This window comes from Panthera pardus, unplaced genomic scaffold (assembly GCF_024362965.1).
Source record: "Panthera pardus isolate Hobbes unplaced genomic scaffold, ASM2436296v1 HiC_scaffold_25, whole genome shotgun sequence".
In the NCBI taxonomy this organism is placed as follows: domain Eukaryota; kingdom Metazoa; phylum Chordata; class Mammalia; order Carnivora; family Felidae; genus Panthera; species Panthera pardus.
The window spans coordinates 87,261,670-87,274,775 of record NW_026526821.1 but is presented as its reverse complement, the minus strand read 5'-3'; the positions used below and the strand labels follow the sequence as shown (position 1 = coordinate 87,274,775).

Sequence of the window (13,106 nt, the reverse complement as noted above, 5' to 3'; positions counted from 1 at the left end):
CTCGGCGAGGACCCCGCTGGCCCGCCCGCCCTTGCCAGCCCACCCAGTGCCAGTAGCCCCGGAGGACGGACTAGGGCAGGGAGCCCAGGGGGCAAAGGAAGCGCTCACCGCTTCAGATGGTCCGAAGCCCGCCGAGCTGCGGGAGTCGCGGAGACTAAACTCGGAGCCACGGCCCCGGCTGCAGCTCGGGTTGCAGCCCCGGCGGGAACCGGGTCCCGGGGCATCGCCGGTTGCTCCCACAGCACCCGCGCGGCTCCCGGCGCTGGGCGCACGCCTCCCGTTTGGCCCCAGGGCACGGGGCACCACGCGGAAAGCCCCACCCGCTCCGGAGGACGTCCAATGGGCGCGGAGCGCGGGAAGCTGGGGGCGGAGCCGGAGCGGCCAGGCGGCCCCGCGACGCAGCGGGCTCAGAGGTCCTCGCCCACCGTGGAGAGCTGTACGGGTTTAAGAGTCCCCTGCCTTGGAAACGTGTGTGTCAGGTGAGTGTGGAGGGACCAGGGGACGCACATTCCCCAAATAAAAGATCCGTGAGAGTCTGAGATGTTGAGGACACGCTTGTGATTTTGCGGGGTCTCTTTCTTCCCGTTTTAGTCTTCGTCTGCTGTTTGCAGAACACTAGCCACAACTGTTTGGGGAAGCGCGGAATGAGTAACAGCCTCTGCTTTCAAGGATATCCCAATCAGTCAGGCGGAGGAGCAGATGGGTAAACAGGTGACTAGGAGAGTCCTCACGAGACGCGTTCCAAAATCAAAAGTCATGTTTTGCAGGGGGGGGATGTAGGGTGGTGGTGGGGATTTCTGCCAGGAGAGAACCAAAAGGCTTGTTACCCTGTAATACTTGTGGTCATATACATCTTTTTCGTCTTCTTGTTTTCTTAATGACAACCATGTAATACGCACAACAGCTAAACGTTTCAATAACACCAAAAATACATGATATGCATTGAAAAGAAAGTTTCCATTATCCACTGCTCCCTCCTCCTTCCCCCAATTTTCTCTCCTTTTAGAGTATCACAGTTAACGGATTTGTCGTATGTCCTTTCAGAGACACTCAGTGCAATAAATATATATATACATATATATAACATATATGTAATATTACCTATTACAATATTACATATATGTATAAAAACTCTTCTCCAAGTATTTTTTTATTTAAAAAAAATTTTAATGTGTATTCATTTTTGAGAGACAGAGACAGAGTGTGAGTGGCGGAGGGGCAGAGGGAGGGGGAGCCACAGAATCTGAAGTAGGCTCCAGGCTTTGAGCTGTCGGCACAGAGACTAACACTAGGCTCAAACCCACGAACCATGAAATCATGACCTGAGCTGAAGTCGGATGCTCAACTGAATGAGCCACCCAGGTGCTCCTCTTCCCCCAGTCTTTTCCCTCTCTTCTCTCTCTCCCTCTGTCTGTCTGTCTGTCTGTCTGTCTCTCTCTCTCTCTCTCTCTCTCACACACACACATACACACACCCAGTACTCTACACAGTTTTGCCACCTTGCTTTTCTTCATGTAACACTCTACTTTGGACATCATTTTTGATGATTGCATAGTATTTCATCAAATGATTGAATGCTGCAGTCAGTAGTTATATTCTTATTTGTAGCCACTTGGCATGTGAACAAATAAATGTCTGTCTAGACTAAATACGTAGGTGTTGAATGCTGAATCCCAAGGTAGGGACTTTAAAAGTTCTGATAAATGTTGCCAAATTGCTCTCCATGTAGTTTGTGTCAGTTTATGCTCCCACATTAATTTATCAGGGTGCCCATTTCATCACATATCTCTATACATTATGTTATCAAACATAAGGTTTTTAAAATTGCCATTCTGTGAACTGTCTGTTCATATCCTTTGCCCATTTTGCTTTTTTTTTCTTTCTTTCTTTCTTTTTTTTTTTAAGTAGGCTCTATTCCCCAATGTGGGGCTTGAACTCACAACCCTGAGATCAAGAGTCTCATGCTCTACCAGCTGAGCCAGCCAGGCACCCCTTTGCCCATTTTCCTATTCAATTGTTGGTCTTTTTTTTTCTTTATTGTTGGAGATGATAGATAGATAGATAGATAGATAGATAGATAGATAGATAGAAAAAGAGATATTTATCTATCCCTTTCTCTATATAAATAAAATTAGTCCATTGTGAATAAATTGTTTATCTTTCCCTCATCTTGTCTTTTGGCTTTGTTTTTTGCAATGAATTATTTTTTTTATTTTCATGTAGTCACATTAATTGATTTTTATTTATGTTTCTAGTTCTTTTTATTTTATTTTTTTTTAAATTTTTTTTCAACGTTTTTTATTTATTTTTGGGACAGAGAGAGACAGAGCATGAACGGGGGAGGGGCAGAGAGAGAGGGAGACACAGAATCGGAAACAGGCTCCAGGCTCCGAGCCATCAGCCCAGAGCCTGACTCGGGGCTCGAACTCACGGACCGCGAGTTCGTGACCTGGCTGAAGTCGGACGCTTAACTGACTGCGCCACCCAGGCGCCCCTCTAGTTCTTTTTAATCTTAGAAAGGCTGTCACTACCCCCCAAATTAAGAAAAATTCTCCCATGTTTCCTTCTAGTATGTTTGATATCTATATGGTTAATCCATAATGCAGATAAGCTACAATAAAAATAATATGTTACAATAAAGAAATAATTCAGAACAAAGAATATTATCAGATAACTGTCCAAAGAAGATAACCAAAAGGCGAATAAGCACATGAAAAGATGTTTCTAGTGTCAGTAGCCATCAACAAAATGAAAATCAACACTGCGATGAGGTACAACTTCACACCCACCAGAATGGCTGTAATCAAAAAAGACAGATAATAACAAATGTTGGTATCTTAGTCCATTTGAGTTGCTATAACAAAAATATCTTAGCCTGGATGGCTTAAACAACATTTATTTCTCACAGTTCTTAAGGCTGGAAAGTCCAGACTCCAGGCACTGTGCAGATTTTATGTCTGATGAAGACCTGTTTCCTGGTTCAAAAATGTCTGTCTTTTCACCACATGGCAGAAAGGGTGAGGTAACTCTCTGGGGTCTCTTTTAAAAGGCATTAATACCATGTGTGAAGGCTCCACCTGTGTGACCTAATCATCTCCCAAAGGTCCCATCTCTAAATAGCATCACTTCGGGGATTAGGTTTCAACATATGAATTTTTGGGAGATGTAAACATTTTACTCTGCAGCAGTTGGCAAGTGTTATGAACTGAATTTTGTCCCCCCAAATTCATATGTGGAAGCCCCTAACCTACCCCACTGTGACTGTATTTGGTGATAAGATCTTTAGAGAGGTAATTAATGTGAAATGAGGTCATAAGGTTGGGGCCCTAATCTAATGTGACTAGTATCCTTAAAAAAAAAAGAAGAGACATCAGAGATATATAGATAGATAGATACACATAGAAAAGACCATATGAGCACATAACAATAATGTGACTATCTGTAAGCCAAGAAGAGAAATGTCAGGAGAAACCAAACCTGTTGACATCTTGATCTGGAACTTCCAGCCTCCAGAACTATGAGAAAATACATTTCTGTTGTTTAAACCGCCCAGTCTGTGGTATTTTGTTTTGGCAGCCCTTGAAAACTAATGCAGCAAGAATGTGAAGAAATTGGAACCCTCATGCAATACTGGTGGGACCAGTAAAATGTAAAATATAAAATGATGCAGCCACTTTGGAAAACAGTCTGGTAGTTCCTCAGTTAAACGTAGAATTACTATATGACCCAGCAATTGCACTCCTACATATACATGCATGTCCAAAACATATGTCCACATAAAAACTTGTATATGAATGTTTTTAGCAAAATTATTCATAATAGACAAAAAGTGGAGACAACCCACATGCCCATCTACTGGTGAATGGATAAAGAATTGTGATATATCTATATAATGGAACATTATTTGGCAATACAAAGGAATAAAGGACTGATACATGTACAAGATAGATGAACCTTGAAAACATGCTAAGTAAAAAAAGCCAGTCACTAAGGATTATATATTATATGATTCCATTTATAGGTTTTTTTTAACGTTTATTTATTTTTGAGACAGAGAGAGACAGAGCATGAACAGGGGAGGGTCGGAGAGAGGGAGACACAGAATCCGAAACAGGCTCCAGGCTCTGAGCTGTCAGCACAGAGCCTGACGCGGGGCTCGAACTCACAGACTGCGAGATCATGACCTGAGCCGAAGTCGGCCGCTTAACCGACTGAGCCACCCAGGCGCCCCTATAAGTTTTTTTTTAAATCTTTATTTATTTTTGAGAGAGAGAGAGTGTGAGTGGAGAGGGCCAGAGAGAGAAGGAGCCACAGAATCTGAAGCAGGCTCCAGGCTCTGAGCTGTCAGCACAGAGCCCTACATGGGGCTTGAACTCATGGACCACGAGATCATGACCTGAGCTGAAGTTGGATGCTTAACCGACTGAGCCACCCAGGCACCCCTATACGATTCCATTTATGTGAAATGTCCAGAATAGGCAAATCTATGTAGCAAATGTAAGTGTTTTAAGTTACACTTAAATGTGTAACTTAATGTATGGCTTAAATGTATGCTTTTTTTTTCCCCCTCATTTGGTCTAAAAATATTGATCCCCATCCATGGACTAAGACAGAATGAATGGATCCTGGCTAAGCCTCTGACATGGCAAAATCCCGTGGAAGTGATGTTCATTATGTAGGTACATCCTACATAATGGCTGGGAGGAATGGAAAGAAAAATTAGCAGTGCCTGGCTGGCTCAGTCAGTAGAGCATGTGACTCTTGGTCTCGGGGTTGTGAGTTCAAGCTCTGTGTTGGCTGTACAGACTACTTAACAAAAATAAAATCTTAAGAAAAAAAAAACACAGATTACTGGCTGCCTAGGTCTGGGGTGGGATAGAGGGACTGTAGGGTGAAGGCTAGGGGTACAGGGTTTCTTTGGGGGGTAATGAAATGTTCTAAAATTTATTGTGGAGATGATTGCATAGCCCTGTGAATATACTAAAATTCACTGAATTCTACACGTTCAATGGATGGTATGTGAATGGATGTATGGTATGTGAATTGTATCACAATAAGCGTGTTAAAACAAAATCAGTATGCAAACTTCACTGGACAAGATGTCAAAGTTATATGACCAAATATTTCATACATGAAAAACCTCAAAAAAGTATATTTTGGGGAATTTATTAGCCTTGCTGTGAGATTAATTGAAAAGTAAACAAGGAGAATGTTGGTAGAGCTAAGCAAAATGGCCAAACTCATAAGTTGATAAAATTATTTATTAGGACAACTATTAATGAACATACTGAGGCAAGCACAGAATCTATGAGATTATTCATGTTTGCCCCATAATCTATTTATTTGGGAGAATATTCCCTCAGAACAATCCAAGTGAGAAAAATGAAATATTTATGGCACCACTATTTATAAGGCAAAACTAAACTGGAAATACCTCAAATGCCTGATAATTTGAAGGGTGTTTATTAAAGTAGGAAACATGGGCTGCATTAGTAAGTGGGAAAGTACAAACAAAATAATGAGAAAAGTAGAATTCAAATAAGTTTTTAAACGCTGATGAGTGTACATAAATAAATGTACATTGTTGAGTATGATGAGGAGGAAATGTATTAAATGGCACCAGGATTCCTTTTAGAAAGAAATTTCATTTGGAAAAATAACTTGATAAGCTGTTTCGGGTATAAAGTGAGACTCAAAAAAAAAAAAAAAAAGCATGGATGTAATTAAAAGCCTTAGCAACACAAGAAAGTTGCTCTGCATGTAAACACTGGAGGAATTTATATTTGCTCTTGGGAGAGAGGAAGAGAGTGGTGACAGGAGATGGACCATGCAAGGAAAGGTGGGTGGGAGAGAGGAGTTAGGAGGACAAGTCTGGTCGCTGCACAGAGTGAAGGGCTAGTGGGAAATCTCTGGTGATAGGGTGGGAAAATGGACTTTAAAGAGCAGGAGTACTAGGGGCACCTGGGTGGCTCAGTCAGTTAAGCATCCGGCTTCAGCTCATGTCACGATTTCACGGTTTGTGAGTTCGAGCCCTGCATGGGGCTCTGTGCTGACAGTCTGGAGCTTGCTTTAGATTCTGTGTGTGTGTGTCTCTCTCTGCCCTTCCCCCACTTGGGCATGCACTCTCTTTTTCTCAAAAATAAACAAACAAACATGTAAAGAATAAGCATGTCTAATATGTAAGTTTTAACTTGTTTTCTCAAATCTTAAAATCTCACTTAAGTTGTGCGTGATTTTGTAGAAACCGAAGAAGAGGCTGAATATGAGGCAGTTGGAATAGTGAAAAGACAGCAGCCATTGATACATGGACTCACGGCCAGAGAAGACAAGAAAATGATCCCCTCAGAAATTATCGGCAATTTTGGGAAGGATGGATGTTTAGGCTAATCTCCTTGAGATTACAAAGGGAAGGGAAGCTCTGGCTGACATTTGCCTTACATAAAGAATGGGAAAGTAACACGAAGTAAATGTAGGTGTTTTAAGTTTGTGACAGGCTTAAATGTATGATTTTTTTTTTTTTTTTGCTTCTTATTTGTTCTAAAAATATTGATTCCCATCCACAGACTAAAACAGAATGAATGGATCCTGGCTAAGCCCCTGCCATGGCAAAATCCAGTGGAATTGATGTTCAGGTACACCCTGAATAATGGCTGGGGGGAATGGAAATGAATGTATAAGATGGAAAAATTTACACCTATTCTCTTAGCAGCAGGGCCTGAGGTAGTTAGGCTGTCCAGTTATAGAAAAATTGTTCTATGTGTTCTACATTAAAGTGTTACTGGAGCAAAAAATATGATCACATGGACAAGATGGCTGGGCTGTGCAAAAAGTTCAAAAGAACTAACACATAAGTGACTGTCAGTGAGCATGTTGAAGTTCTTCATTGCCCAACTCCAGAATTCATGACTTCCACTGACTTCGCCAGAGGAGGGTTACTAACCAGCCCTAATTTACAGATGGCAGGTCTGTGGCACAAGGCCTAGAAGTGATTTTCCCAAGGTTATAGAGCAAGCCAGAGGGTGAGCCGAAAATAGAACTGTACCTCATATTCCCATGCAGGCTATATGATAACTTTGTACTGTCAGCAGAGTTGAGGAATGAATGTCCTGGAGAAGTTAGCATAGTTTTATGGCTAAGGGAGCCTTGCTCAACAATTGCAAATGCTACTTGACAACAGCAAATGACCCATATAATCCTATAAACAGCAACAACCTAGACACTTAAGCAAAAGTTTCAGGAAAAAAAATTACTGTTTGACAATTGAGAAATTTAAAAAATACACAGCTCCACAATCATGAAGCCACTACTTGTGTAATGTATACGCTCTAGAGATCCTCACTGTCTTCCTCTAAGACTTAAATTCCAGATGACAACTCTCAGCAGTGTAATATCAGCAAGCATGTACAGGACCTAGCAGAACTATCTAAACATTTTCAGAAGTGTAGGATTTTCTGGATTTCTAGAAGTGTAGGATTTTTGGCCTCAGTGATAATGTTCTGTAAGTTGCCTTACTGAATTAACAGAAGTAGAAAGTACAGTGGGATAGTCAGATAGTTAGAGCCCCAGGGCTTAGCCACCAAATTTATGTCCCTTGGGTGCCTGGGCTCTGGAGGGATTGCTCAGCGAGGTACTATTCTGTGCCTGAGCCTCTATGCTCATATTTTTAGGAAAACCAAAAAAGCAAGTACCACTATTAGGTAACTGTTCTTCAGAGTAGATTTTTATATTTCACCGATCTAGTCAACAAAAAGCTTTAAAGATTTATGTTTTCAGGAGTGTTGTTAATCCCATTCCCATTTTCCAGAAAGGGCTCTTGATGATTTGCTGTGTGAAGTGGATTAATACTGTCGGGCCAGCTCTAAGAATATCACACACAATCACAGAGTCTGGAGTTCTTGACTCCAAATTCTTTTCCCTGCATAAAGTAGGCTGCACTGTTACTGCTTTAGCTCAGTGCTTCAGTCATGCCTTCCATGAGACCCTGACCAAAAAAGATAAAATCTAAATGTACAGTGGAAGAAAGAAAGTGATACGTCCAGCAACTATTTCTCAGAGAGCTGTCACTTACTGGTAAGAGTGGTGGAAGGCAAGCCCCTTTCTATAGCGTAACATCATATCTGAAACCATCTTACAGAAGCCCCATAAAAGGCAGGAATGATAGAGCTGCCTGGACAAAACGTATATCAAAGTATCCACTGATAAAATCAGGGTTATTAGAAATGTTACCTTTTGCAGGCAATATTTTATTAATATGTATATATATTTTTTTAATGTTTATTTATTTTAGAGAGAAAAAGAGAGTAAGCAAGTGCACAAGTGGGAGAGGAGCAGAAAGAGAGGGAGACAGAATCCAAAGCAGGCTCCATGCTAACAGCACAGAGCCTGATGTGGGGCTCGAACCTACAAACCATGAGATCCTGACCTGAGCCAAAGTTGGATACTTAACTGACTGAGCTACCCAGGCTCCCCAGTATTTTATTAATATACTAATAAGCCAATTATTGTGAAGTGAAGGAATAATCCAACATCCAAATTTACATGAAATTTTTTTGCTCTCTCCATCTCTTTTAGCATAAGTATTTTGGCTGCTACCAGTTTTGTTGTTTTTTTTTTTTCCCTTTAAAGCAGCTCAGTGACATAGGTTAGGATTTTCTGGGTTAAATACACATAAACACAAAGTTTAAATACATTTGGTGTGGGAAGTGGATCTAGCATTATCCAGAATATGTTTTGAGCATTTTTGGCCATTCTGTCTAAATTCTGGCTACCCACAGGATATGTCTCTGCTCACTGAAGCAATAATCTGTGTTTCACACGGAAGGAAGAGAAATCTGAAAAGCTCCATGGAGTCAACAGTGCATCTGGGTTGCCCCTTTGCTCACTTCTACTCCTCCCTTCTCAGTTTGACCCAAGTTCTATGGTACAGTTCTGTTTATTATAAACCTTCATTTAGCAATTTCTGTATGCACGGTTCCAACATTTGGACTATTTTCATTGATTCATGTATTCATCCATTTATTCACCAAGATTTTTGTCACTCCAGGGGACATAAGCATCCCCTACCTTTAATAAGGCTGTAGTTGAATGAAGGAGATAACTACCATGACAAACGCAATGTAAGAATATATGAAATAAGTACTAGAGGTAAGCTTTGGGGTCAGAAAGGCTTAAGCTCAAGGCTTTCAGCTCTGCTATTTATGAACCAAGTGACCTTGGTTGAGTTATTGAACCTCATTGAGTTTCAGTATCATCCTCCAGGAGAATGAATGTGACAGTTCTCTTTCTAGACGACCCTCAAGGACCTTGTACTCATGCGCTTGTATAATTCCCCTGCCTTGAATGTGGGCTGGACCTAGTGACTTACTTCTAACAAAGAGAACACTGTAAAAGTAATGGGATGTCACTTCCATGATGAGGATTCAAAAGACTGACCTTTCTCCTGAATTTTCTCTATGACCGTCTTAGCTTATGTGCTTAAATGGAGCAAGCTGCCATGTTAGAGAGTCCCACGTGGCAAAGAACTGAGAGAGGCCTCCAGCCAACAGCCAGAGAAGAACTGAATCCTGCCAGCAAGCAGGTAAGTCAGCCTGGAATCAAATCCTTTCCCAGTAGAGACTGGCGATGACCACAGCCCTATCTGATCCTTGACTGCAGCCTGTGTAGCAGCGGACCCGGCTAAGCCAGCCTGGACTCCTGACCTTACAGAAACTAAGAGATAATAAGTATTGTTGAAAAACACTAAATTTGGGGGCTAATTTGTCACATAGCAACTGATAACTAGTACAATGGGATAACAACTCCTTCCAGAATTACAGTGAGAATCAGAACATATATGAGGATTAGAATAATGACAGTAATGGTAATGACAATGACAACAGGGGATCCCAGCTAAGCTTAAATTAAGATTCAGAACCTGGCAGAAATGCTACTATTGTGAAGAAGTTATATTTAGTGCTTGAACCCCCTGAGGAGTACAAGAAAGATGAAAGTACAAAAAACAAGGTATCACATTTCTCAATCAGGCCCAGACTATGTCTGACTCTGATAGAAGGGGACTTGTTGAGCAAAGCTAAAGTAGCAGGTTTATGAGAGTTAGTGAACAAGAAAAGGTGTGTGGGGGCCCAGGTGACAAAGTTTCACCAAGAACTGGGAAGAGGGTTACTCTCCCACTTCTGCTTAGATTGGAGCATGGCTACAACTATAAAGTGAAGCCAAGAGACAGTGCAGTTGTTCAACTCAAGAGTTCCTGCCTTGGGAGTATGGAGCGTAGGACCCTCGATGGGGAGGAAGGGTTCTCATGGGGGATATTGGCCACCATGAAGGAGACAAGGCCCTCCTGCTTCTCCTGAGATTGGCACATAGCTATTTCTATGTTTGTGGTTGATAAACAGTAAAAAAGACTATGAGAAGGGAAGTTGAGTACCTATGTCTCTGTAAGCCAGTACAGTTGGGGTATAGGTGCCTTTAAGGACATGCAGAGTTCTGACAGGCAAAGAAAGGAAAATAGACATTCCAAACTGAGGGAACAGCACAAGTAAAGATTCAGAGCGGTGAACATAAATCATTTCCTTAGGGAAAAGTAAGTTGTCCTGTGTGATCAGAGAAAGGAGTAAAAACTAGTTAACATCTCCTATTCTGATTCTTTTTTAAAAAATTTATTTATTGTTTAATTTACATCCAAGTTAGTTAGCATAGAGTGCGACAATGATTTCAAGGGTAGATTCCTTAATGCCCCTTACCCATTTAGCCCACCGCCCCTCCCACAACCCTTCAAGTAACCCTCTGTTTGTTCTCTATATTTAAGAGTCTCTTATGTTTTGTCCCCCTCCCTGTTCTTATATTATTTTTGCTTCCCTTCCCTTATGTTCATATGTTTAGTGTCTTAAGTTCCTCATATGAGTGAAGTCATATGATATTTGTCTTTCTCTGACTAATTTCGCTTAGCATAATATCCTCCGGTTCCATGCATGTAGTTGTAAATGGCAAGATTTCATTCCTTTTGATTGCTGAGTAATACTCCATTGTATGCATATACCACATCTTTTTTATCCATTCATCCATCGATGGATATTTGGGCTCTTTCCATACTTTGGCTATTGTTGATAGCACCGCTATAAACATTGGGGTGCATGTGCCCCTTCGAAACAGCATACCTGTACCCCTTGGATAAATACCTAGTGGTGCAATTTCTGGGTTGTAGGGTAGTTGCATTTTTAATTTTTTGAGGAACCTCCATACTGTTTTCCAGAGTGGCTGCTCCAGTTTGCATTCCCACCAACAGTGCAAAAGAGATCCTCTTCCTCTGCATCCTCGCCAACATCTGTTGTTGCTTGAGTTGTTAATGTTAGCCATTCTGACAGGTGTGAGATGGTATCTCATTGTGGTTTTGATTTGTATTTCCCTGATGATGAGTGATGTTGAGCATTTTTTCATAGATCTGTTCACCATCTGGATGTCTTCTTTGGAGAAGTGTGTATTCATGTCTTTTGCCCATTTTTTCACTGGATTATTTGTTTTTTGGGTATTGAGTTTGCTAAGTTCTTTATAGATTTTGGATACTAACCCTTTATCTGATATGTCGTTTGCAAATGTCTTCGCCCATTCTGTCAGTTGCCTTTTAGTTTTGCTGATTGTTTCCTTCACTGTGCAGAAGATTTTTATTTTGATGAGGTCCCAATAGTTCATTTTTGCTTTTGTTTCCCTTGCCTACAGAGATGTGTTGAGTAAGAACTTGCTGCAGCTGAGGCCAAAGAGGTTTTTGCCTGCTTTCTCCTCGAGGATTTTGAAGGCTTCCTATCTTGCATTTAGGTCTTTCGTCCATTTTGAGTTTATTTTTGTGTATGGTGTAAGAAAGTGGTCCAGGTTCATTTTTCTGCATGTTGCTGTCCAGTTTTCCCAGCACCACTTGTTGAAGAGACTGTCTTTATTCCATGGTGTATATTCTTTCCTGCTTTGTCAAAGATTAGTTGGCCATACGTTTGTGGGTCCATTTCTAGGTTCTCTATTCTGTTCCTTTGATCTGAGTGTCTGTTTTTATGCCAGTACCATACTGTCTTGATGATTACAGCTGTGTAATACGTCTTGAAGTCCGGGAGCGTGATGCCTCCAGCTTCGGTTTTCTTTTTCAAGGTTGCTTTGGCTATTCAGGGTCTTTTCTGGTTCCATACAAATTTTAGGATTGTTTGTTCTAGCTCTATGAAGAATGCTGGTGTTATTTTGATAGGGATTGCTCTCCTATTCTGATTCTTATTTAGTTTCTACACCAGTAATTCTCAGACTTTGGGTATCAGTTTCCCTTTACCGTCTTAAAAATTAGTGGTGACCTGAAAGGGCTTTTGTTTATGTTGATAATATCATTTGAATGTTTATGGTTTAGAAATTCAAACAGGTAACTTTTTAAAATATTTAGTCTGAAATCATTTAAAATAATAATAAACAAATTAACAAAAATAGCATATTTTTATGAAAATTAATTATATTTCTCACAACACAACGGAAATAAGGGAGAAGCATGGCACTCTTTCACATTTTTGAAAATCTTTTTTAACGTCTTGTTTGATAGAAGGCAGCTGGATTTTTGTATCTGTTTCTGCATCAATCCCTTGCAATATCACATATCAAGTCACCTCTATAAAACAGCATTCTATGCTTGTGAGTGGATGACAGCAAAGATGACAAATCAGGTTTTCATTCATGAAAATAGTTTTGATCCCCAGGCCCCCTGAAAGAATTCCAGGGAGGGGCACCTGGGTGGCTCAGTCAGTTAAGCATCAGACTTCACCTCACATAATGATCTCGCAGTTCATGAGCTCAATCCCTGTGTCAGGCTCTGTGCTGACAGCTCAGAACCAGGGGCCTGCTCTGGATTCTGTGTCTCCCTCTCTCTGCCCCTTCCCTGCTCATGGTCTCTCTCTCTCTCTCTCTTTCAAAAATAAACATTAAAAAAAAAAAAAGTGTTCCAGGGACCCACAGAAGTCCCTGGGCCACAGTTTGAAAATCACTGCCCTACAGCAGGAGCAGTGGATATTCCTGAGAGAGAAAGCCAGAATTTACAAATGTAGTAATTGTTGATGAGAATAGTATTCATAATACTAATAGCTAGCATT

General features: G+C 41.0%; 1 protein-coding gene and 1 long non-coding RNA gene across 9 annotated transcripts in view; one reads left to right on the top strand and one right to left on the bottom strand.

Moving 5' to 3' along the window:
- The window catches only part of ZNF638 (zinc finger protein 638), a 136,592-nt gene extending 136,334 nt beyond the window's left edge, over positions 1–258 (bottom strand). For 6 of the 8 annotated variants that reach the window (XM_019441369.2, XM_019441417.2, XM_019441424.2 and 3 more), the window contains exon 1: positions 109–256. In XM_019441369.2, the coding sequence (XP_019296914.1) occupies positions 109–224 (116 nt within the window). In that variant the 5' untranslated portion in view covers positions 225–256. Of the gene's footprint in view, positions 1–108 lie in introns of all 8 variants that reach the window. The other 2 variants (XR_002077861.2, XM_019441395.2) reach the window with 2 other exon arrangements.
- Positions 259–272: 14 nt separating this feature from the next.
- On the top strand, positions 273–6,349 carry LOC109262698 (uncharacterized). Its single transcript, XR_002077876.2, has 3 exons — positions 273–479; positions 592–711; positions 6,242–6,349. It is a non-coding gene; the product is annotated as an uncharacterized LOC109262698 (long non-coding RNA).
- The last annotated feature ends 6,757 nt before the right edge of the window (positions 6,350–13,106 follow it).